Raw genomic sequence first — 25,643 nt, 5'->3', positions numbered from 1 at the left:
AAGCAACAGCCATTGTTATACTGTGTGCGAACATAGCCTTAAAGTGATTTCCAATGTTTATTTCAATAAAATAAATAACATTTTCTGTGAGATCCTGGCAAGCCCTTTTCAGTAAAAGAATAGCCCAACTATAACTTATCTGGGATCTCAGTGAAAATACTCCATTTCACACATTGACTAATGTCCCTTGAAGTGTTCCCAGTCACTTTAAAAAATGCTCAGCCAATCCCAGGCCACTGTGGTAGACCTGTCTCACTTAGCAACTGTCTGAATGGGCATTTCCTGCAGAGTCGGCACATTAGCAGCAGAGAGTAGTGGGGACTGGGCACTGTCTGAGAGGCAGCAGAAAGTGAGTATGTATTTTTTAATTTCTAATGCACCCCAGAGCTGGAATACCCTTTAACCCTTTCAGGGCCTGATGTTAGTAATAATAGAAAATGAACAGCACTAGGTCATAAGAGGTCTGTGTTTTAAACCGGTATAGAAATTGTGTAAACAGGTGTCCTGTTCATGGCATTTGCCTATTATTTTTTTAGGTTTAGGTGAGTTTTATCTGAACAGTTATAAAAAGACAAGCAGAACAGCTCACTACACATCCGCCATAAATTCTATCATAACATCTACACCACTGAGTTCAGTGCGGACAAATACCAAGAGGGAGTCTGTCCTTATTCTGTGTTCGGCTTCAGCCGCACTAGACAACATTTTGCCGGCAAGGGGAAACATTTATGTGTACAAAACAGATGAAATGTAGACTTAGGTGGAGCAGGGATTTCCGTGACAGCAGATTTAATAGACAGTGAACCTGCTGCCAATATTGATGTTTTGAAAGTAGTGACTTGAAAATCAGATTACTATGACTAAGACTAAATTTTGCCGGAATGATCTTGCAGGCTAGAACAGACCTCAGGGTAGTTACTGGCAGCAGATTATATGTTAGACTTATTCTAGCTAGACAAGCCTTCCTTGCCACCAACCTGTAAGGGCTTTTTACATGACCCAAACCAGACAATTATTGCCCCATGTAAAAGATTCAGTGATTCGTTGGTGAATGAGCAATCACTTGTTCTTCAGCTGTTAGCTGGGATGATGCAGCCCAATCATTCAGCATCATTAAAGACACAATCATTAAACACTTATGCAAGAGCGCTTATTTGTTAGATAGGTTTAGGTATCAGGCACGGGTCTGGCCCTTTTACATAGGCCCATTATTGGTAATGAGTGTTTCTAGGAAGGCTCATTTACCGTATAATCGGGCCGTGCACAAGAGCCAGCGATCAGCTGTTGAAGGAGCAAACACTTCCTTATCGGCTGATTAAATTTTTTTGTGCGGCAATATGCGCTATTGGCTACACATGTTCTTGCCTAAACAGGGGATGTGCGGGTGATAAAAATGAATTCAAATGGTTGCATGAACGATCCAGCTATCGTTCGTTCAGACAGGACGCATTTTTAGTTGCGCCTTAAAGGAGAAGTCCACAGTAAGCCAAAAAGTTTTCGGGCTGGGAGTAAGGGAACTGAAAAAAGAGGTCATATTCACCTGTCCAGGTGCTCGATCCTGGACCCCGACGGCTGTCTTCTTAGGTCCCTGCCGACAACGTCACAACGTGGTTGACAGATGCCCCGCTCAGCCAGTCAGTTGCAGTCACTGATTGGCTGAGCTGGTTAAATCGCATATACAGATCAGAAGGATTCCACCAGTTCTTCTGCTCTGAGGTCTACTTAATCTTTTTTATTATTTCAGGGTGTTTGGGGTGCTCCTTATCTTTGTGGACTTTGTCTTCGTTATTGTGGATCTCTCTGTTGTGGACAAGAGTAAAGAGACAGCGGCTATCATATCCGGCATTTCCTTATCTATTTCCTTCTTCTTCCTGATAGATGTCCTGCTGCACATTTTTGTGGAAGGGTATGTGACCATCACACATAATATTGGTATATAGTGCTGAATCTAAAGAGCACATGCTGACTTAGATCATTGAAAACGCTGATATGCCAACTTCACAGGAAGCATTGTACTGAGTACATTGTGATCATTCAGTTAAGGTATAAAAAAAACAAACAATCAATGAACAGCTACCATACAAAACTGACATGTCAGTTTTTCGTGCGGCCACTAGGAATCCCGGCTGGAGTGTATACTATGTGCATACACTCTGGACAGGATTCCATTGACTCTTAATGCAATGTATATTTTGAATTAATCACGGCCGGTGTTGCAATTTGCAACAACGGCTGTGATTAATTCAAAATATACGTTGTGTGAACAAAGTCTTAAACAAGTAAGTACAGATACCCCCAGCTCCCTACGTTATCTGTATATACACTCAGTCCACATTGCTCTCTTCTGTATATATTAGACTGGATTCACAGTTAACCCGATACATTACTTTGGGATCCTATCAAAAAGAGATGCTTAATGGCGCCATACTGACGGCGTACAGACTGACTGCATGCCTCTTCACTCTGCCACTACTCCCTGCCTTGACTGATTGATGTACAGTGCTGGAAACCTAATACATCAATCATGCAGTGCAGGGAGGGGTGGGGGAGGGAAGAAGTGTGCATGCTGTGGCTCAACAAAGACTGCTAGACACATATGCTCTGAGCATGACAGAGCTACAGAGCGATCCGAGGAATGAGCGAGTTGTGCAGTCCTTTGCCCATTCTGTGTCAGTGTGAAGAGATGTGCCCTATAGACTTCTATTATGGGTCTATAGGGCACATATAGGGATTTTCGGTCGTCATTTGAACACTCTAACCGATCAAAACTTTTTACATGTTTCTCTGATATTTTTGTGACAGTCCCTCTTTAAACTAAATGGGCCCACTGTCAGTATACTTCTTTAGACAATTGACTGGAGGCTGATGTATACCTAAGACGTATCAAGTGTGAATCCAGCCTTATATTGTTTCTATAATATATATATGGACAAAGGGGAGATTTATCAAACATGGTGTAAAGTGAAACTGTCTCAGTTGCCCCTAGCAACCAATCAGATTCCACTGTTCATTCCTCACAGACTCTTTGGAAAATGAAAGGTGGAATCTGATTGGTTGCTAGGGGCAACTGAGCCAGTTTCACTTTACACCATGTTTGATAAATCTCCCCCTATATAGAGCCTAATAGCAAACATATACAAGTGTCCTTTTCATGTGTTTCCAGGTTTATTTCATGATGCTGGTTTACAGGTTTACTGAAAATTGTAGCTTTACAATGAAAATCAATGAGAGTACACATTATTTAAAGGGGTAGTGCGGCGCTAAACAATTATTCACAAAATAACACACATTACAAAGTTATGCAACTTTGTAATGTATGTTATGTATGTGAATGGCCCCCTTCCCTGTGCCCCCCCCCCCCCACGCTAGACCCGGAAGTGTGGTGCATTATACTCACTGCATCTCGTGTCGACCCCCGTCCGCCATCTTGTGACAATGACGTAGTCTTCAGGAGGCCGGCCGAACCGCTCCATCCGTCTCTCATGCCGTCCCCCCTCTGCCGCGTCATCAGCTGCTCATCTGCGATCGGCTGAGCATACCTGTGCTCAGCCAATCGCGGCTGAGCACAGTTATATCGCGGAAGAGGGGGGCCGACATGAGGGACAGATGGAGCGGTTCGGCCAGCCTCCCGAAGACTACGTCATTGTCCCAAGATGGCGGACGGGGGTCGACACGAGATGCGGTGAGTATAATGCACCAAACTGCGCCGACATGAGGCACGGATGGAGCGGTTCGGCCGGCCTCCCGAAGACTACGTCATTGTCCCAAGATGGCGGACGGGGGTCGACACGAGATGCGGTGAGTATAATGCACCAAACTTCTGGGTCCAGCGTGGGTGGGGGGAAACACGGGGAAGGGGGCCATTCACTAACATAACACACATTACAGAGTTGTATAACTTTGTAATGTGTGTTATTTTGTGAATATTTGTTTAGCGCTACCCCTTTAAATACAGTCTTGTATGAAAAAAACTTAAGAGAATAAATACCACAAATAACTCTGTAGTAAGCATGCCTGTATATACATAGATGATGATAAATTCTGACCTGGTAGAATTTCTCTTAAAATATTAAAAAGAAAAAAATTGAAGGTCGGACAGTAGTGTTTATCATCGGAGCAGTGTTATAAGATCACTATGAATTATTTAGCTGATGACCCGCGGTGACTTTTTCCATTTCCTCATATTTCCTCATTGTGCCCGGCACTCTGTGATCATGTATCTGGTTGTCACTTATTGTCCGGAGCTCTTCTCTCTCCAGACCTTTTCAGGTTCTCATTGTTATGAACAAGCCAAGTGCTGATGTGATCAAACTCATTAGCGTGTTTGTTGTTCCTTATACTTGTCTTACAGATTTCGGAAGTACTTTAGTTCTAAGCTGAACATCTTTGACGCTGCCATTGTTGTGGTCACTCTCGTAGTCACGCTGATATACGCCTTCACGGATTTCAGTGGTGCTACCAACATTCCAAGGTATAATGTTATCTTCCAAGGCATAGTATGGTCTTATGGCATAATGTATTCCTAATTTTACAGGATACAAAGCACAGTTACGCCTGCAGCTATGTTTTTTTTTACTGTAGTCAACCCATCTTATCTTTTTAGTGGACTACTTGATTCATGTTCTTCCACATGATAATATCTGATTGAGAAATAATACAAATGGATCTCGGATGTTTGAGAAACCTGTCTGAATCACAACATGAAATCTGCTTTCTAAGGTTGGGTTCACACTGCGTTTTTGCAAACAGCTTTTTTTTCATCCATTTTATGCAAAAACTGGATGAAAATACGGATGCATTTGTGTGTATCCATTTTGATCCGTTTGTGCACTGGCTTCATTATAAAAAAAAAAGATCAGAAATGGATCAAGACAGATTTGCTTTTTAGCTTACACAAAAATGTGTCCAACCAACGTTTTTGTGTATGCTAAAAAAAAAAACACGGATGTGTTTTGCTCCTTTTTTATATTGAAAGTCAATGGAAAAAATGGATCAAACGGATGCACACAAATACATCCGTTTTTCATCCAGTTTTTGCATAAATCGGATGAGAAAAACGGACTGCAAAAACACAGTGTGAACCCAGCCTAAGCAAAAATCTGATATAAAAGTCTTTACCCTACAGATATCAATGGCTCATCCAAAGCAGTCTGAATGGAAAAACATAAGAAATACATCTATTAACTATTCAAAAATACTGTTTCCTTCTAGACTGGTGAACTTCTTCCGAGCTTTGAGGATAATTATTCTGGTTAGAATATTTCGTCTGGCTTCTCAGAAAAGGCAACTGGAAAAGGTCACACGGAGAATGGTGAGTTTCATCATAAGTGGACTCCTAGTAAATCCTCTAATCCAAGAACAGGTCACATATACCAGCCTAATAACTATATAAAAGTTACATCTACTATAGCCATAGAGGATGGATAAGCCTCCCCTTGTACCTTCTGAAAAAATAATTTTAAGCTTATGAGTTGAGTTGAATGACATCTATCTATGGCATCAGCTGCTTGGTTGGACATTTATTCTAGTTACCTGCCCATAGATCAACCACCAGGAATCAGGTCATGGACCGCAAGAGTAAAAATTAGTTCTTTTGTAGGTTTCTGAAAACAAAAGAAGATATCAGAAGGATGGATTTGACCTGGACCTCACTTATGTCACCGGTGGGTGTCACAAACTTTAGACCATGTAGTATTGTACATAGCTATTATGGTATAAAAACACTGTACGGTTCCCAGTACTTAACACTAATGAAGTCTCCTGCCAATATTTTTATTGATAACAATTGATTTACTAATAAATATAAGGTTAGAATTAGGATTAGGGAGGAGTAAGGTTAGGCAATCACATCTCAGCTTTCATTTTACCATATTAATAAAAGATGAGCTGTGGTTGCCTAACCCTAATCCTCCATAACCCCTAATAAGAAAGCAGGGGATAATATATATATATATATATATATATATGCGTGTGTGTGTATATATATATATATATATATATATATATATACGTTACAAAGTTACAACGTTTTAGCTCTTTACCTCGAGCCTATGCTTGAAAAAGGCTTGAGGTAAAGAGCTGAAACGTTGTAACTTTTATGCAAACTGGCACAATAAAGTAAGAGCACTTTTGCATTGGAGATGCTGTCCTTCACTTGCTTTGTTTATATATATATATATATATATATATATATACTGTGTATATATATATATATATACACACACACACATATATATATATATATATATATAGCACTAGTCAGGGCCGCCATCAGGAATTTCGGGGCCCCATACAACCAAAGTGTCTGGGCCCCCCACATTAATAAAAAAAAAAAAATTGTGTGTTCGACCCACGCCTTGCTGGGAGGTATAATTTGGTTCAGATCAATTCTAGAGAACTGGCTCATATTCCCCATTTTCCCCAGTGGCTTAAAATGTAACCTCTGTTATACAGTTATAAAATTGTAGAAACTAAATGTGAACAAGGTGCAATTCAAATAGACACCTACTTGTATAGCTGCCTCTTGTGCTCTGTATGCAGTGCATTATATTCACCCTTGCAACGTACAATTTATAGCGTGTCTACAAGCCCAGCGGGGCTCATTATGATGGAGACTAAAACTTATACAAGAGTGGGGTAGGGGTTCCCCTGTATTCAGAATGCTGTTGAGTGCTAGGCAATGCCCCGTTTGGGGTTATTGAATTTCGAGGGTCTGGGGGGCTGTTTGATTTGTATATGTTCACCAATATCCCCTCCCCGGTATGCTCACTAACATAGAATATGTTGATAAGGCTAATATAATGAGGCTGTTCCATGTTAGTGAGCATATACAAATCATCCCGCCCCCCAGGCAGACTAGTTTAGCTCACCCAAGCCAGTGATAGCGAATACATGGCGGTGAGAACGCTTTCTAGGAGATCCTGTTTGTGCAGCAGAGGTGTCTTTATCCTGCTCTGCATAGACCCTCGAAATTCAATAATCCCAGATGGGGCATTGCCGAGCACTCAACAGCATTCTGAATACAGGGGAACCCCTACCCCACTCTTGTATAAGTTGTAGTCTCCATCATAATGAGCCCCGCTGGGCTTGTAGACACGCTATAAATTGTACGTTGCAAGGGTGAATATAATGCACTGCATACAGAGCACAAGAGACAGCTATACAAGTAAGTGTCTCTTTGAATTGCACCTTGTTCACCTTTAGGTTCTACAATTTTATAACTGTATAACAGAGGTTACATTTTAAGCCACTGGGGAAAATGGGATATATGAGCCAGTTCTCTAGAACTGATCTCACACACAGACACCAGCACACATGTATACAGACACCAGCACACATGTATACAGACACCAGCACACATGTATACAGACATACAGACACCAGCACACCAGGGCACGATGAAGTTTGAACTTCTGCAACCTGGAGAAATCACCTGATATCACCTGCAGTCCTATGTAACACCACATAACACAGTGGTATCTCTGAGTACAGATAATGTAGTAGATTTCACCTGCAGTCCTATGTAACAGCACAGATAACACAGTGATATCTCAGAGTATAGATCATGTAGTAGATGTCACCTGCAGTCCTATGTAACAGCACAGATAACACAGTGATATCCCTCTGAGTACAGATAATGTAGATGTCACCTGCAGTCCTATGTAACACCACAGATAACACAGTGATATCTCTGAGTACAGATAATGTAGTAGCTGTCACCTGCAGTCCTATGTAACACCACAGATAACACAGCGATATCGCTGAGTACAGATAATGTAGTAGTCACCTGCAGTCCTATGTAACACAACAGATAACACAGTGATATCTCTGAGTACAGATAATGTAGTAGCTGTCACCTCGGGGCGCCCCTACTAAATGATGTTCTACAAAATAAGAAAAGTGTCATACAGTGACTCACAGGTGATGTCTTCTTTGATCTGAGGCGTCACTTTCCCTTTTCCTCTCCATCCGGCCCAGACCTCCATGATGATTCCTTCCAGATATGTTTCATCCCCTTAGAACCTGCGAGACAAACAATTTAGGCTCCGCACATTTCTAGCAACTTCCTTTCCTTTCTCCCCCCTGTAGGCTCCCATAGTAACTGCGCTGTGTGGGATGCCCCCTGTATGTAGGATTCCCTGCTGTGCCCCCATGAGCTAATAATGCCCCTAGAGGTACCCCCATGAGCTAATAATGCCCCCAGAGGTGCCCCCATGAGCTAATAATGCCCCTAGAGGTGCCCCCATGAGCTAATAATGCCCCTAGAGGTGGCTTCCATGAACTAATAATGCCCCCAGAGGTACCCCCATGCACTAATAATGCCCCCAGAGATGCCCCCATGAACTAATAATGCCCCCAGAGGTGCCCCCATATACTAATAATGCCCCCAGAGGTGTCCCCATATACTAATAATGCCCCCAGAGGTGCCCCCATATACTAATAATGCCCCCAGAGGTGTCCCCATATACTAATAATGCCCCCAGAGGTGCCCCCATATACTAATAATGCCCCCAGAGGTGCTCCCATATACTAATAATGCCCCCAGAGATGCCCCCATGAGTTAATAATGCCCCCAGAGGTACCCCAATATACTAATAATGCCCCCAGAGGTTCCCCCCATGAGCTAATAATGCCCCCAGAGGTGCCCCCATACACTACTAATGCCCCCAGAGGTGCCCCCATACACTACTAATGCCCCCATACACTAATAATGCCCCCAGAGGTGCCCCCTATACACTAATAATGCCCCCAGAGGTGCCCCCATATACTAATAATGCCCCCAGAGGTGCCCCCATATACTAATAATGCCCCCAGAGGTGCCCCCATATACTAATAATGCCCCCAGAGGTGCCCCCATATACTAATGCCCCCAGAGGTGCCCCCATACACTAATAATGCCCCCAGAGGTGCCCCCATATACTAATAATGTCCCCAGAGGTGCCCCCATATACTAATACTGCCCCCAGAGGTGCCCCCATATACTAATAATGCCCCCAGAGGTGCCCCCATACACTAATAATGCCCCCAGAGGTGCCCCCATACACTAATAATGCCCCCAGAGGTGCCCCCCATATACTAATACTGCCCCCAGAGGTGCCCCCATACACTAATAATGCCCCCAGAGGTGCCCCCATACACTAATAATGCCCCCAGAGGTGCCCCCCATATACTAATACTGCCCCCAGAGGTGCCCCCATATACTAATAATGCCCCCAGAGGTGCCCCCATACACTAATAATGCCCCCAGAGGTGCCCCCATATACTAATAATGCCCCCAGAGGTGCCCCCATATACTAATAATGCCCCCAGAGGTGCCGCCATACACTAATAATGCCCCCCGAGGTGCCCCCATATACTAATACTGCCCCCAGAGGTGCCCCCATATACTAATAATGCCCCCAGAGGTGCCCCCATATACTAATAATGCCCCCAGAGGTGCCCCCATATACTAATAATGCCCCCAGAGGTGCCCCCATATACTAATACTGCCCCCAGAGGTGCCCCCATACACTAATAATGCCCCCAGAGGTGCCCCCATATACTAATAATGCCCCCAGAGGTGCCCCCATATACTAATACTGCCCCCAGAGGTGCCCCCATACACTAATAATGCCCCCAGAGGTGCCCCCATACACTAATAATGCCCCCCGAGGTGCCCCCATACACTAATACTGCCCCCAGAGGTGCCCCCCATACACTAATAATGCCCCCAGAGGTGCCCCATACACTAATAATGCCCCCAGAGGTGCCCCCCATGAGCTAATAATGCCCCCAGAGGTGCCCCCATATACTAATACTGCCCCCAGAGGTGCCCCCATACACTAATAATGCCCCCAGAGGTGCCCCCCATGAGCTAATAATACCCCCAGAGGTGCCCCCATATACTAATACTGCCCCCAGAGGTGCCCCCATACACTAATAATGCCCCCGAGGTGCCCCCATACACTAATAATGCCCCCCGAGGTGCCCCCATACACTAATACTGCCCCCAGAGGTGCCCCCCATACACTAATATTGCCCCCAGAGGTGCCCCTAAAAAAACAAACATCCTACTCACCTAATCCGCGCTGTGCAGGCAGCAGCTCTCCTCCTCCTCTTCTGGCTCCATCTTGCGAGCCGCAGGGACGGGACTTCCGGCAGGCGTGATGACGTCACATGATCACGCCTGCCGGAGAGGTCACGTCCCGGCCTCCCATAGGCTGCTGGTATGAAGTGCCGGCAGCCTATGGGAGAGAATACAGGAGGAGGACGCTGACAGGTCCTTCTCCTGTATTCTGATCGCTTCAATGTTCCGCCCGCTCAATGTGCGGGCGGAACATCAAAGCGATCAATGCATCCGGAGAAGCTGCGCGGCCGCAGCTTCTCAGGATGCTCAGAAACAGGTGGCAAGGGGGGCCGTGCAAGGGGGGCCCCCCCCGTGTCTCTTAGGGTCCGGGCCCCATACGGCAGTACCACTTGTACTGCCCTATCGGCGGCCCTGGCACTAGTATACAAATATCTATAGTAGACGAGTCTTATCTAAAATTATAAATTAAAGCCAGGTAGTGGGTATTTCTGCCTCTGCACTCCCTATAGCTATAGCCCTAAATATATATTTCATTATAAGCTCATTACATAAGCTCAAAAGTCATCAAGACAATGGTGGCTTTTCCCCACCCCACAGACCTTGACTGATAGATCTCTCATGTACCCAAACAGGAAGTAATCTATCAATCAGGTGTGCGTGTGTGTGGGGGGAACATGGGGGACTGTCCAAATGGCTTGCACTTCAGGCAGTATTAAAATAATGACAGGTTCCCTTTAAGAATTGAACCTGGATAGAAATGCTTGGGAAATTAAGCACTTTATCAAGTATTACAAAGATAAACTATCTCAATGAGTCAATCTCTTATACCCAGACATTATTATGAGCACTTCCTCATAAAGGCAGTCATGTGCATTGAACTGGCATGGAGGGTATATAAGATATATGATAAGCTGGATGCACACATATCCCTAGTTGCTCGCATGGATAAAAAGAATGATTTTAGAATGCTAACCTGGCTCCCTGATTTGCTGGGCCTGAGCCCAAATAAGCATCTGTGGAACCACCATGATCATTGCACTCCCTCCAGCAGATGTAGGATGCACTGCCGCACCTTATTGGCCACTCCCAGCCCATTCAGCTGCTATCCGTGTGTCACATGACCATTACTCTGGCTGTAAGCTGGTGGTTATAATAATTAGAACTCCATTGTGTAGTTATATCATTCTACGTGGATAATAAGGTCTATCCATTATTATGCATCTTATCATTGATTTTACAGACAGGATAATTGCTATGTCCTTCCCATCATCTGGAAAACAGTCCTTCTATCGGAATCCTATAAAGGTGAGGCAATATTTTAATTATTTATATTATATATAATAATAATAATAATAATATAATAGGTGGATAAAGAAAATGATGCCTTTTTCTTTGCTGATGGACATTTGCAGAGTTATAAAATTGCACTTTTCATTGGATCCTGAAGTGCCACAGATGGCATGTATGTCAATTAGTCAAGGAAGGGAGAGGTGTGGGAGGGAGGAGGTGTGCATGCTGGGGCTGAGCATCAGCATTTGTGGCACTTAAGCTTCTAAGGAAAATTTTATAGCTCTGCAAATGTCCATCAGCAAAGAGAAAGCATCATTTGTTTTATCTCCCTATCACCTATCTGCCTGAGTCTGCAGCTCTGTACATGGTTCCTGACATATTCCCTTAAATTACATAATTGTCCTCTGAGTTGTCTGTTATTAATGTGTGTTATATAAATATTACTTATACACCTCTCTATCTTCTGTCTACTTTTCTAGGATAATTTCCTATCCCTCCACTTTCCTGTTTGATGTCTTTCTTTTCTGGTAAATTGTCTTCTTTCCTTTCACTTCAATTTTTTTATAGTTTATTTTTATGTGTTCGCTCTGAAATTTAAGTCTGAATATAACATTACTTTTTAGGATGTTGCAAGATTTTTGGATTCCAAACATAAAGACCACTACAAGATCTACAACCTGTGCAGTAAGTAGTGGTTAATAATACAAGTCTAGGTCCATATACAAATACGTCATTATATAATACATACATTTTATTTACCCTTGTTTCACACGTAGTAATAGTGCGGCCGTATGTACGGATGTAATAGTGCGCCCGTATATTTGAGGGTTCGTGTGTATGCTGTGAAGTATAGGATATGCGGCTGCACAGTGCACACTATGTATGAATCTACGGCCCTATCGTAAACGGACCCGTAAAAAATGAACAAGACCATTATTTGCGGCTGAATATGCGGCCGAGGATTGACAGGCGGTCCGTACAAAGTACTTCAAAAATAGCCGGGAATGATGCCGAATGCCGATGCCTCTAATAGTTACTATATTAAATTAATCAAAGACATTTTATTTGTAATCAAGACACTTTCGTTGATCAATAATTTATTTCTAACGAATCCATCATTTTGCAATTAAATATACTGTTAAAAAAAATAGATATATAAATAAATGTATATTTATCTATATATTTATTTTTTGACATTATATTTAATTGCACAATGATGGATTCGTTAGAATTAAATTATTGACAAACGAAACTGAATTTATTTCCAAGAAAATGTGTTTTATTCATTAAATATTAATTAGTACAGGAAGCACTATAAGCCGGTAATTCATATTCCCGGTAATAGAGCTTTCTGTACTAATCATCACTTTACTTTAATGAAAACATCAAATGTTTCTTCTAATTATGTTATGACAATAACATTATTAGAAGAAACATTTAGAATTATATGTGCGCTCAGCTGATTGGCTGTTCGGCTGAGCGCACATATAATGAGCCGGTCCGCAGTACAGTGACTTCATTGTGCTGCGGACCAGCGAAGAGGACACATCGGGGTGAGTATAGAGCTCTCCACACCCCCTCCCCGGCACTGCACCCCTCCCAGCAAGGAAGGGGGGGTCAGTTAACCCCTTCCTTGCTGGGATGGGTGCAGTCTGACATCAGTCTGGCCCCCCGGGGGTTAAGGGGGATGCAGTACATCCTCCCTTAACCCCTTGGGGGTCAGACTGTAAGCAGCGATCTGTAAAGATGCTGCATACTGTAAGGAGCACAACACCGCTCACAATGATGGGTGTTGTGCTCCTGTTTGTGTGTTTTGTGTGTTTCTCCCTTTTTGTTTTCAGATATCGGTATCCTGGGGATTACGTCGGATTCCATGGACTACGTCGATGACCAGCGGTTGTTCTTTGAATTTTTTTTTAATAAAATGGTCAATGAGGGTTGTGGGGGTGTTTTTATTTGAATAAAAAAATTTGTAAACTTGTGTCTTGTCTTTATTTCTTTACTTTATAGACTTAGTAGTGGAAGCCGTCTAATAGACGGAATCCATTACTAAGTCGGGGCCTAGTGTTAGCCGGTATAAAATGGCTAACACTAACCCCCCATTATTACCCCAGTACCCAATGCCACCAGGGGTACTGGGAAGAGCCGGGTGCCAGTGGTCCCGGAGCGTCAATATTGGCGCTCCTGGACCGGGCGGCAGCAGGCTGGTAATATTTAGGCTGGGGAGGGCCTAAACCAATGGCTCTTCCCACCCTGGTGTTACCAGGCTGCTGTCGTTTGGTTTTTAACCCGGCTGGTTATAAAAATAGGGGGGACCCTATGCGTTTTTTTTTAATTATTTATTTATTTAAAAAAAAAACGCATAGGGTCCCCCCTATTTTTATAACCAGCCGGGTTAAAAACCAAACGACAGCAGCCTGGTAACACCAGGGTGGGAAGAGCCATTGGTTTAGGCCCTCCCCAGCCTAAATCTTACCAGCCTGCTGCCGCCCGGTCCAGGAGCGCCAATATTGACGCTCCGGGACCACTGGCACCCGGCTCTTCCCAGTACCCCTGGTGGCATTGGGTACTGGGGTAATAATGGGGGGTTAGTGTTAGCCATTTTATACCGGCTAACACTAGGCCCCGACTTAGTAATGGATTCCGTCTATTAGACGGCTTCCACTACTAAGTCTATAAAGTAAAGAAATAAAGACAAGACACAAGTTTACAAATTTTTTTATTCAAATAAAAACACCCCCACACCCCTCATTGACCATTTTATTAAAAAAATTCAAAGAACAACCGCTGGTCATCGACGTAGTCCATGGAATCCGACGTAATCCCCAGGATACCGATATCTGAAAAACAAAAAGGGAGAAACACACAAAACACACAAACAGGAGCACAACACCCATCATTGTGAGCGGTGTTGTGCTCCTTACAGTATGCAGCATCTTTACAGATCGCTGCTTACAGTCTGACCCCCAAGGGGTTAAGGGAGGATGTACTGCATCCCCCTTAACCCCCGGGGGGCCAGACTGATGTCAGACTGCACCCATCCCAGCAAGGAAGGGGTTAAGTGACCCCCCTTCCTTGCTGGGAGGGGTGCAGTGCCGGGGAGGGGGTGGGGAGAGCTCTATACTCACCCCGATGTGTCCTCTTCGCTGGTCCGCAGCACAATGAAGTGACTGTACTGCGGACCGGCTCTTTATATGTGCGCTCAGCCGATCAGCCAATCAGCTGAGCGCACATATAATTCTAAATGTTTCTTCTAATAATGTTATTGTCATAACATAATTAGAAGAAACATTTGATGTTTTCATTAAAGTAAAGTGATGATTAGTACAGAATGCTCTATTGCCGGCATATGAATTACCGGCTTATAGAGCTTCCTGTACTAATTAATATTTAATGAATAAAACACATTTTCGTTTAAATAAATACAGTTTCTTTGTTCAATAATTTAATTCTAACGAATCCATCATTGTGCAATTAAATATACTGTCAAAAAATAAATATATATATAAATATACATTTATTTATATATATATTTATTTTAACAGTATATTTAATTGCAAAATGATGGAATCGTTTACATTTAATTATTGAACAATAAAAGGGACTTTATTAGACAGAAAATGTGTTTTATTAATTCAATATATTAACCATGAGAGACATCGGCTATAGTGCAGAGGATCGCAAACCCCGGTAATAGCGAGTCATGTAAACTGTGTTCCCTGCTTTCCCAGATGCATCCAGAGGTGTTTCCATCACTTTCTTAACATTTTATTTGTTATTTTTAGTTGAACCAGATTTCCAAGTAAATGACCGTATGTTTTGAGCCGCATGTCTATTTTTTCCCACGGCCGTAGTTTCACCCGCACATTTACAGCCGCATAAAAAATACAGCCGCACAGTTACAGCGTGTGAAACCAGCCTTAAAGTGTACCTGTCGTTATAACTTTCAAAATCTAAATCAACAGTGGATGTGAGAGAAAGCAAGTTTGCAATATACATTCATTTTTTGTTCTTATCATTCTGTAAAACAAAGCTGTACTTACCAGAAATCCCGGTCCAGTCTCCTGAAGGCAGATTTTCTGACTTGTGCTGGTTGGAAAAAAAACAGACTAAACAGGAATTCCGGCCAGTACAGAGAGTCACAGCTCAATGTGTCCATCAGTCACATGACTGCCTTCTCTCTGTGATCGCCCAGATGGCCTGGGATACACAGGACTTCCTGTTTTCTAACTGTTTCCTGTTTTCTTTAAGAAAAAAAAAGTCAGAAAACAGGAAAATAATGAATGTAAATTGCAAACTTGTTTTATATCACATCTACTGTAGATTTAGATTTTGAAAGTTATACTGACAGTGACACTTTAAACTAGACCAACATTAATAGGAATTTAGCTTGTTTACTAGAAGCAGTCCTATTCACTGGTCACCTCCACCATGTTGATAGCGTCTCAGTAAGTAATGGACACTAGCACAAAATAGTGACCCCCTAGTATAGCTGAATGGGGGTGATGATTCCGGCCTTTTTTTTTTTTTGTTTATTGTGACCACTGAGAAATGTCACCACTGAATATTCGGCAGTGGTCGGGAATGGAAATTTTTCATGCCGTTTATTTGGTTTATGGGCCAAAATCGGCACTGAAAGTCCGTCCATTGTTAAAATGAAAAAAAAAAGAAAAAAAAAAGGACCGCATGAAAAACTGCACATATGATTTCAACCTTAATGTGTGATTTGCAGTTTTTAGTTCATGTTGTCTTTCCTCCAGGTGAAAAGGGCTACGATCCAGAGTTCTTCCATTATAGAGTGGAACGATTCTTCATAGATGATCACAATGTGCCGGCTCTAGCGTAAGTGTTATAAGTCTTTGGTAAGGATGTAGGCAGGGCTCTGTGATGTACCCGGAGTGAGGCGGCTAATTATATGGGGTTGTGGGGGGGGGGGGGCAGTGGCGGTGATGCATACCAAAGAGGCGCTGAGGTCCTATGGCACCAGACCTCAGGGTCCTTGAGAACATACCCTTAGGTGTTCTATACAAATGACCTTTCTTTCATATTTAGGGACATGTTGAAGTTCACAACCAGTGTGCGTACTTGGATGGCACAGGATCCAAAGAATGTTATAGCCATTCACTGCAAAGGAGGGAAAGGTAAGCAGCACTATTATCGGTACTATGAGCACTGTACGTTCAGTGGTTTTCCACTGTTTATCCCTTATTTTCTGCAGTCGCCTCTGACCCCATAGACAGTGAATGAATGAATGCTGACCTTGCATGTGTTGCCCGCTTCCATTTTACTGCCATTCTACAGATCTGTGGGGGTCCCTGCAGTTAGATCCCCAACAATCAGCATGTTATTCCCTATCATGTGGATAGGGAATAACATGCTAAAATGGTAATACCCCTTTAGATGTTATTGCATTTATGTAACGTTGCATTTTGTATTACAGGTAGGACTGGTACCATGGTCTGCACATATCTTGTTGACTCAGACCAGTTTGAGAGTGCAAAGGTATGTATATTCTCCATACTGAATACTAACACACGCTGCATTGTTCTAGGTGCACATTGTGCCAGGTATCATGATTAAATGATGGTGGATAGTGTCATTTTACATTGTGCAGGGCAGAAACACTAACATTTACATTACATGTTACATGGACTGCATATAGGGAGGACAATTCATAGTTTACAGGAAGTGGTTAGTATCTACAATGGATGTGTCTTGAATAACATGTTTCGCTTTCGTTTAGGAAAGTCTGGATTATTTTGGAGAACGTAGGACGGATACATCTGTCAGCACTAAATTTCAAGGTGTGGAAACACCATCCCAGGTGAGGATTTTGATACCTGTCATTTTATAGGAGTAATATTTAGATAGGATGATAGGATTTATAGGATGATAGTTAGATGTATATAGAGTGCATAGACACAATATTGGGCCGCAAACTATTCAGCATCCACATTGATCAGCTACTCGGCATCAAACTACACAGGGAACATTCTGTGTTGCCGTTGCGGTCCTGTAGCTACCAATAGCACTATGGAAGTGCATCCATGGTTGTCCACAATGCACGGACCTGTTCATAGAAGAAAAGTGATCCATACAGACGTGTAAACAGGGCCATTGAAATGAATGGGTCTGCAATTGTGAACAGATTTTGCGGAATTGTAAAGCCAGCCTTAACCTTCATAAATTATTTTCTTTTTTTTAGTTTTTAATGTGATTTGACTTTTCCTTTTCCCATAAGCGGACCAGCTGGTAAAGTAGAATTCAGTGCTTCTATGTATGAGCTTTATCATCTGACATATTTTTGCTCTCTGGTTTTTCAGAGTAGATACGTATGTTACTATGAAATTCTGAAGAACAAGTACAATTTACAGATGCCACCGGAGCGACCCCTCCGGATCCGAAGCATCAGAATCCACTCCATTCAAGGTAACTGTTGAGTATTGGGCAAATGATGACAACATGACAATTGGCTTCCTACTTGGTTCTGATTAAGTCATAGTTGATGAAGCCTCCAGTGCTTCATGCCAGCGCGGTGACTTGGAATAGATCAGGCCGCGGTTCAAAAAAAAAAGAACTGCGGCACCAGTATCCCAGCGCTGATCTATTCATGTAAAAAATTTAAAGCGATATTCCTGATGGTACACTTTAAAGAGGATTGATTGACCCCTAAATGCTGGTCTGGCAGATGGGAAACCGAGTTAACAACTGCTATGGCTAAGCGAAGGTGCTGTTGCTTTTATGCTTTGCTACAAATTAAATGTAGTAAAACATTGGTGCAATTAAAAGGGTATTCCCATCATCTAAAATTATCCCCTATACAAAGGATAGGAGATAACAAGCTGATCATGGGGTCTGACCACTGGCACCTCCACCAATTACAAATAAGCAAGGAAATTGTCACTCCAAATATTAGAATGCACCGCCAATGCTCCATTCATCCTCTATGGGGCTTCTGAATCTATCAGCTGCAATTCACGTTCCAAACTGCTGACACTGTTAGGTCTAGGAGACACATGGTACCTTTCATATATCCAGTTGTGCTTGTTCTGGAAGTATAAACGGAAATATGAAAGGTATCATGTGTCTCTTCATCCTCACAGATATCTAACAGTGTCACCAGTTTGGACCGTGAATTGCAGCCAAGAGATTCCCTTTAAGTTTTATACTTCCCTTCAAGCTTTTTTGTGCCATTGTTAATTACCAAAATAAATATCATATGCTTTTATACTAAGCTACAGAAATCATGGTGCTGCATTTCTATTGTAGGAGTAGGAAAAAGCAATGGAAGTGATATCAAGGTCCAGATAATAGTTAAAAAAGAAGTGGTATTCCAGTGCGTCTGTGAGACTCAAGAAAAATGCAAGGTGTGTATGAAAGAGAGTCTTAATAATAAAAAATATAATAATATATAATATTATGATATATTTTAATATATAATATTCTATAATTATATTATATAATAATAAAATGGACTTTGGGGAACAGGGAGTGATGGTAGATTAGAGAGTAGTGAAATACTATGGTGGAAAGCAGTGATATTGAGACCACAGGTCATACAGTAGGCAGCAGTGATAGTGGAATAAAGAGAGGTGTCAGCCCATATAGTAGAGAGCAGTAATATTGAGATAAAGAGAGGGGATACCCACATGATAGGGGACAACTAAGAGATCGTGAGGGGTACAACCTCCGTTCTCCTGCGGTTCTCTATGTCAAGCCCCGGCTTCTTTGTTCGGAATAGAGCCGTGGGTATGGCACGTGACCAGTGTCTCTATTCATTCCTATTGAGCCACCAGAAAGAGCAGAGTAGGCTGACATAGTGCTTACTCTGCTCTTTCCAGCGGTTTAATTAATTCCTATAGAGCTGCCAGAAAGAGCTGAGTAAGCCAGAAGAGTGCTCTATCTGGTGGCTCCATAGGAATGAATAGAGCCGTGGGTCACGTGCCCTCCCTGTGGTTCTATTCATAACAAAGGAGCCGGGGCTCGATACGGAGCCCCCGCAATCTCTTACTTGTTCCTTATCTTGTGGATAGGGGACAAGTTAATTTTCCTTGTACAACGTCTTTAAAGCGAATGTACCATCAGGTACGTAGCAGCAGTGGACCTCATGGCACATACCGTAGCAGTGATAGTAGGGTAAAGAGAGGTGACAGCCCATAAAGTCGAGAACAGTGATAGAAGAATAAAGAGAGGTTATAGGGCATAGAGTAGAAAACAGTGACAGGAGGATAAAGAGAGGTGACAGGCCATAGAGCAGAAAACAGTGATGGTAGGATAAAGAAAGGTGACAAGCCATAGAGTAGAAAACAGTGATGGTAGGATAAAGAAAGGTGACAAGCCATAGAGTAGAAAACAGTGATAGTAGGATAAAGAGAGGTTATAGGCCATAGAGTAGAAAACAGTGATAGTAGGATAAAGAGAGGTTATAGGCCATAGAGTAGAAAACAGTGATGGTAGGATAAAGAAAGGTGACAAGCCATAGAGTAGAAAACAGTGATAGTAGGATAAAGAGAGGTTATAGGCCATAGAGTAGAAAACAGTGATAGTAGGATAAAGAGAGGTGACAGGCCATACAGTAGAGAGCCATGACATTCTACACTATAGAGTAGAAAGGCTTTGATTCGGTGACTGGACAGATCATTCAGCTGTTTCTTCTATGATTGTGTGTTTTATCTTAGCTGTTTTTTGATGCTGGAAACAATTCAGCAGTGATCAGCTTGGATGGATGTCCTGTCATATCTGGAGACGTTAAAGTCAGATTTGAATCCAGTGCTGTAAGTATATGCACATATATATCTTATCTTACAGTATATATACACATATCACTGACATGGACTAGCGGCATACTATGATATCACGGTCCCTGCAGTCCAGTGTGACTAGCTGATTCACACAAGGCTTGCTTTGTGGAATTGAATCACTCTATCTATGCAACTTTAAAGTGTCATTGTTGTTTTTTTTCTCCAGAAATCAATAGTACAGTCGATTTTAAATAAATGTCTGATCTATGGAAAGAGGAGGGGGGGAGGGAGATTAGTAAGCACCAGAGAGCAGAGAACAAAGGATTACACAGCGGGACCTGTGTGAAAACCCTATTCAGAGGTCAGAGAGGTCAGTGCTGTTTTCAGAGGACATAGCCCAGTGATGTAGCTGTAAATTAACTCTTTGTTGTCCTGTTTTGGTGCCTTATCTCCCTTCACCCCTCCCCTCTCCATAGAGAACCATGTAGACAGGGGGGAGAGCTTCAAACTGCTTTCTCATGATAAAAATGCATTTTTTTTGGCTAATAAACCCAATTACAAAGTTTCTTAAAATCGCCTGTACTATTGATTTCTGCAATAAAAATAAAAACATAAAACGACAAGTATACAAGAGCTGGATAGAAAAGTGACTTCTTGTGCACACCGCAGTTGTTATGTGAATCGGCTAGTCACACTGGGGAGGAGAGGGGATTGGAACCCACATCTTATTATGGAAACATAGTTATCTGGTAAAAGTGGGGACAAAAAACAGCACAGAATAATGGGGGCAGTAGTGGATTATATCAGGTCCGATTCAGGCGGTGGCCTGGGGCCCTGAGCTCCTGGGGGGCCCATGGCCCCCAAAACAGACTTATACTTTCAGTGGTGTATTATCTCCAGGCTACAGTTCTGCCATGATTTGCATAACAATCGCTGCTTTTTACCACAATTTTGCAGAAATCAGGGAAAAACTGCAACTAGGAGACAATGCAATAACGTTAGAAAAAATACTGAAGGACCTTATCATGTGATGTCACCACAGGTCCTTAACAGGCTGCATTATGGAGGAAAAAGACTGAAGCTAGTGCTGCCATAGTTACAGTGGGTTGGAGGAGCCCAAACTTAATGAACAGCCCGGGGCCCATGGTAAAGTTAATCCGCCCCTGAATGGCTGGTATATAGGTGGGACACTCACTTTAAGCCTCTGCTACTTGACTTTGAGAGCTTTGACTTTTGGGAAAAAAATGTGGATACAAAACATTAGTGTATGTGTGGTCTATCCCTGCTCTTATATACACAACAAAAGACAGATTCTTAGTTTAGGTTATAAATTCCTTTTTTTGCAGATAATAATTACACAGATTTGATAATATTTACACATTTAATATTTCACAAATATTTAGAAACAGCCTGCAGGTTTACACGCAGAGAAATACCATGTAGAGGGGCAGGTACATATTCACATCCTCGGAGACTGGGAACTCCACCTGTCATAACGCAATGGTAAAAGCTTAGTTTGAATCTGTTTGTTAAAGGGATTTCCCAGACAAAACTGGAAAACCCCTTTAAGGGCTGCATCTATTATGCTATATGGATGTTGTGAGATTCAGTACCAAATGCCATTGCAAAATTAAAATATGACATTAGCTGCATGACATATGCATCATAAGGGGGGGGGGAGGTGCAGCAGGGGGGGGGGGGGGAGTCCACCATGATCTCTAAGTTATGCCCTATGCCGTAGATAATGTGAACATGGCATAATTTGTCAAGATGGGAAAACCCCTTTAAGCATGACTTGTAGGTTATCAGTTTTGAGGTTAGTTGCTGCTTTATACTTTTGCAGTTTATTATACCTTCACAATGTGTTTTCTTTAGGGTCTGCCGAAGGGCTATGATGACTGCCCATTTTACTTCTGGTTCAATACTTCATTTGTAGAAAATAACAGGTAATAATAATAATTTTAATAATTTTTATTTATATAGCGCCAACAGATTCTGCAGCACTTTACAATTCAGGGGTACATACATAGAGAAAAAATAGACATTACAGAGAGAAACATGTAATTATCCATACATGAGGAGTGAGGTCCCTGCTCGCATGCATGAGCTTACACACTATCAGGTAAGGACCAATATTGCGGAAACTGGAACATTTTAGGAAGCCTGGTTATACAGTATATATACACTGTAAATACATCTAATGGCGGCTATAAGGAAAATCATCTGATTCATCAGCAGACAGTGCACTCTGGTCAAAGGAGGAGCTTTCTATTGTAATATATTATTACGGACAAGCTCGGCTAACCTCTGCATTACAGATGTGCTTTCACAACCTGGATAATGCTGTGTAATATGGTCTATGATGCTTAAAGGGTACCTCCTGTCATTTAAACTTCTGACATGTCATCACAACATGTCAGAGGTTTGTATCAGAGGGCAAAGGGGCAGATGTGCTCAGCAGCGTGCGCTCTGTCCCTTCATCTCCATCTCACCACTAAAGTATCAGAAGCCAGAACTATAATGGAGTCTATGGAACTTCCAGTAGACACAAAGTTCCATAGACTCCATTATAATTCCATCCATTGCAGTGAGAATAGAGATGAAGGAGCAGAGCGTGCGCTGCTGAGCATGTCTGCCCCTAGCGATCGGCGGGGGTCTAAGCACCTGGACCCCCATTGATACAAATGTCACTACAAATGTTACAATTTTTTGGGGGACATTATCATGGAGGCGGCTATATTATCTGAGTATCTGCTGTGCTGTGTTAACAGCATTTAGAGATGTACTTTACAGCAGTCACATGGACCACAGAAAACAATAGAGATTGTGAATGTGAATTGTGACAGGTGGGATCTTTTGCTGTTTACATAGTTAAATATTACATAGAAATGCAGCACCATGTTATGTTTCATTGTAGTGCTGCCTGCCAATGGTAATGAGGGGAACGCTGAAAAATGTCAGTGTACCACAACGCTTGCTGAGGGAATTATATCCAACCCGACTTGAGTGTTTGTAGTCTCCGAACAGAAATTCCTACATTCTTGGGGCTTTAAAGGAATTGTCCAGGCTTAAAAAAACATGGCAGCTTTCTTCCAGAAACAGCACCACTCTGCTCAGTTTGGGTGTGAGTTTTGCAGCTCAGTTCTATTGAAGTGAATGGAGGTGAATTGTAATACCACTCACAACCTGAGGACAGGGGTGGTGCTGTTTTATCAAGAAAAGTAGCTGATGTGCTTTTTCTACTCCTGGATAATCCCTTTAAGTAAATTATATGGACTAGTATTTCATGCTATTATTTTTTCCGTTATGCTTAATTTTTTGTATTTTTTTAAGGCTTTATCTTTCTAAAAATGAATTGGACAATCCTCACAAAGAGAAATCTGGAAAACTCTACAGTGACAACTTTGCGGTAGAACTAAACTTTGAATCTTGACAGACTGTTAACGTTTTCAGCGCCTCTCAAGCATCTGCCCCTCACTGTGATATGTACAGAAGTATCTGAACTGGATGAATGTGCCATAATGTTTTACTTTATTTTGTAATATTATAAACTTTTTATACATCTGTTAATATGTATATATTACAACTGTTATATAGATTTATGCATGAGTGCTATGTTGTCTTTGAGTAGTGAACTTGTTAGAGAAGAAGTCAAGGTGAAGATATTTATGATGATCAGTCACATGTCACTATATAATTATTTCTTTTCAGTTCGGACCGTGAAGTTTGGTGCAAATTTTGAAGACATTTGAAGGGTTATCCAGTGCTTTCATCCAGCAACACTCTTGTCCTTTGTTTGGGTGTAGGTTTTGTAGCTTAGTTTCATTGTAATACCACACACAACCTGAGGACAGGGGTGGTGCTGTTTTTGCAAGAAAGTAGCTGTTTTTACTAATTCTGGATAACCCATTTAAAATTTCTCATTTTTGCATCCGCTGAGTTTTGGCTCCATGTTTTTGTACAGTGTCAACCTTGCCTAAAGGCATGTTCACACGTATAAAATCTGTGCTGATCCATGAAAAATGTCACCACTAACAGGGTTTTGTATTTAAATAAATAAAAAAAAATCTGCAGTTGACCTCAATGGGAAATTCCACACCATGCTCAAATAAATAAATATGTGATTTTAAAACAATGCTATTTTTTCAGTGCAGAAAAAGTGACATGACATTTCTGTATGTTTCTGTGTGGATTTTCCCATTGAAATCAAAGGGAGCCTTAAAATCTGCATCAACAATCATCTGTAAATCCACATCAAAATCCATATGGATTTTGTATGATGTTTGTGTTTCGTTTATCTGTTGCTGTTTTTTGTGAAAATTTACAGGATATGGCTATGTTCGCACATAGTATTTCGATCCATATCCATAATCCGAACAAAATTGCTGCAGACAAAATTACTGACAAGCTCTAGTACGGATCGCAATTGCGGCACACATTATCCCATAGAAGTCTATGGGAGCGTCCGTAATTTTTGCTGATCCATAATTTTTACGAAAGGAACATTGGCAAACCCGTAAAAAAATACACGAGTTATCATTTTAAACCATTCCCACTTGTTTTATTGTCACCTTTCTCTTCTTTGCTGATCTAAAAAAAAATACAGATGTTATATGGAAGCAAATTTTTTTTTCGGACTGCAGTTGCGGATGATTGCAGACCTCATATATGGTCTTAAAGGGGTTATCCAGCGCTACAAAAACATGGCCACTTTCTTTCAGAGACAGCCCCACTCTTGTCTCCAGCTTGGGCGGGGTTTTGCTGCTCAGTTCCATTGAAGTGAATGGAGCTTAAAGGGGTTATCCAGCGCTACAAAAACATGGCCACTTTTCCCCCTACTGTTGTCTCCAGTTCAGGTGTGGTTTGCAATTAAGCTCCATTTACTTCAATGGAACTGAGTTTCAAAACACCACCCAAACTGGAGACAACAGTAGGGGGAAAGTGGCCATGTTTTTGTAGCGCTGGATAACCCCTTTAATTGCATACTGGAGACAAGAGTCGTTTAAACATTACCATAGCCATAGTCTTACTTTCTCTGTTTGGCAAGGTTGTGCTAAGAGGCAACACTGATGCGCCATGGACTATATCAACACTAGGAAAGATACACCTATGAAGATCAGGTACTATCTAAACTGTTCCTGGAAACGTTCTGTTTGTATTTGATTTTCACCGATTGTCTAAAGTGTAATCTGTTTTGGCTCGAAAGGAAAAGGTTCCTGTAACCAAGGTCAGGATCTGTGTCTTCACAATACGACAAGTGTTTTCTATTCTAAAAAGATGATTCTAGTTAAAACATTCTTACATGACAAGTTCTTAAGAAAAGCTTTGTTTGATGCATTTTTTGGGCCAATCTGAGGTTGAACCTTCCTTCAGGCGGTTTTTCTTGTTTATTCATAAATGAAAACCAACTCAGTGTAAAAGGCATGAAATTATTTGTCATGTTGTGAAGGTAACGGAGCATTGAGCTGTCAGTAATCTAAGCTTTCTATAAGACATCATGGTATATGGCAGTGTACACAGGGAAATAAAAAATGGAATGGAAAACA

The 25,643-nt window shown here is 41.9% G+C and overlaps 1 protein-coding gene across 3 annotated transcripts in view; it reads left to right on the top strand.

Annotated features, from left to right (window-relative positions):
* Nucleotides 1–24,643, top strand: part of LOC138792479 (phosphatidylinositol 3,4,5-trisphosphate 3-phosphatase TPTE2-like) — a 39,720-nt gene extending 15,077 nt beyond the window's left edge. For all 3 annotated transcript variants that reach the window (XM_069969962.1, XM_069969963.1, XM_069969961.1), the window contains exons 5-19: nt 1,745–1,906; nt 4,352–4,471; nt 5,212–5,311; nt 5,600–5,663; nt 11,307–11,371; nt 11,980–12,040; nt 16,117–16,198; nt 16,409–16,497; nt 16,797–16,858; nt 17,100–17,180; nt 17,680–17,785; nt 18,626–18,723; nt 20,035–20,130; nt 21,973–22,043; nt 23,431–24,643. In XM_069969962.1, coding sequence (XP_069826063.1) covers nt 1,745–1,906; nt 4,352–4,471; nt 5,212–5,311; nt 5,600–5,663; nt 11,307–11,371; nt 11,980–12,040; nt 16,117–16,198; nt 16,409–16,497; nt 16,797–16,858; nt 17,100–17,180; nt 17,680–17,785; nt 18,626–18,723; nt 20,035–20,130; nt 21,973–22,043; nt 23,431–23,530 — 1,357 coding nt within the window. In that variant the 3' untranslated portion in view covers nt 23,531–24,643. The remainder of the gene's footprint in view (nt 1–1,744; nt 1,907–4,351; nt 4,472–5,211; nt 5,312–5,599; nt 5,664–11,306; nt 11,372–11,979; nt 12,041–16,116; nt 16,199–16,408; nt 16,498–16,796; nt 16,859–17,099; nt 17,181–17,679; nt 17,786–18,625; nt 18,724–20,034; nt 20,131–21,972; nt 22,044–23,430) is intronic.
* Nucleotides 24,644–25,643: the final 1,000 nt, after the last annotated feature.

The sequence above is a fragment of the Dendropsophus ebraccatus genome, chromosome 5 (genome assembly GCF_027789765.1).
Source record: "Dendropsophus ebraccatus isolate aDenEbr1 chromosome 5, aDenEbr1.pat, whole genome shotgun sequence".
Lineage (NCBI taxonomy): Eukaryota > Metazoa > Chordata > Amphibia > Anura > Hylidae > Dendropsophus > Dendropsophus ebraccatus.
Note: the sequence above shows the minus strand (reverse complement) of the source record. Positions and strands in the feature narration are given on the sequence as shown.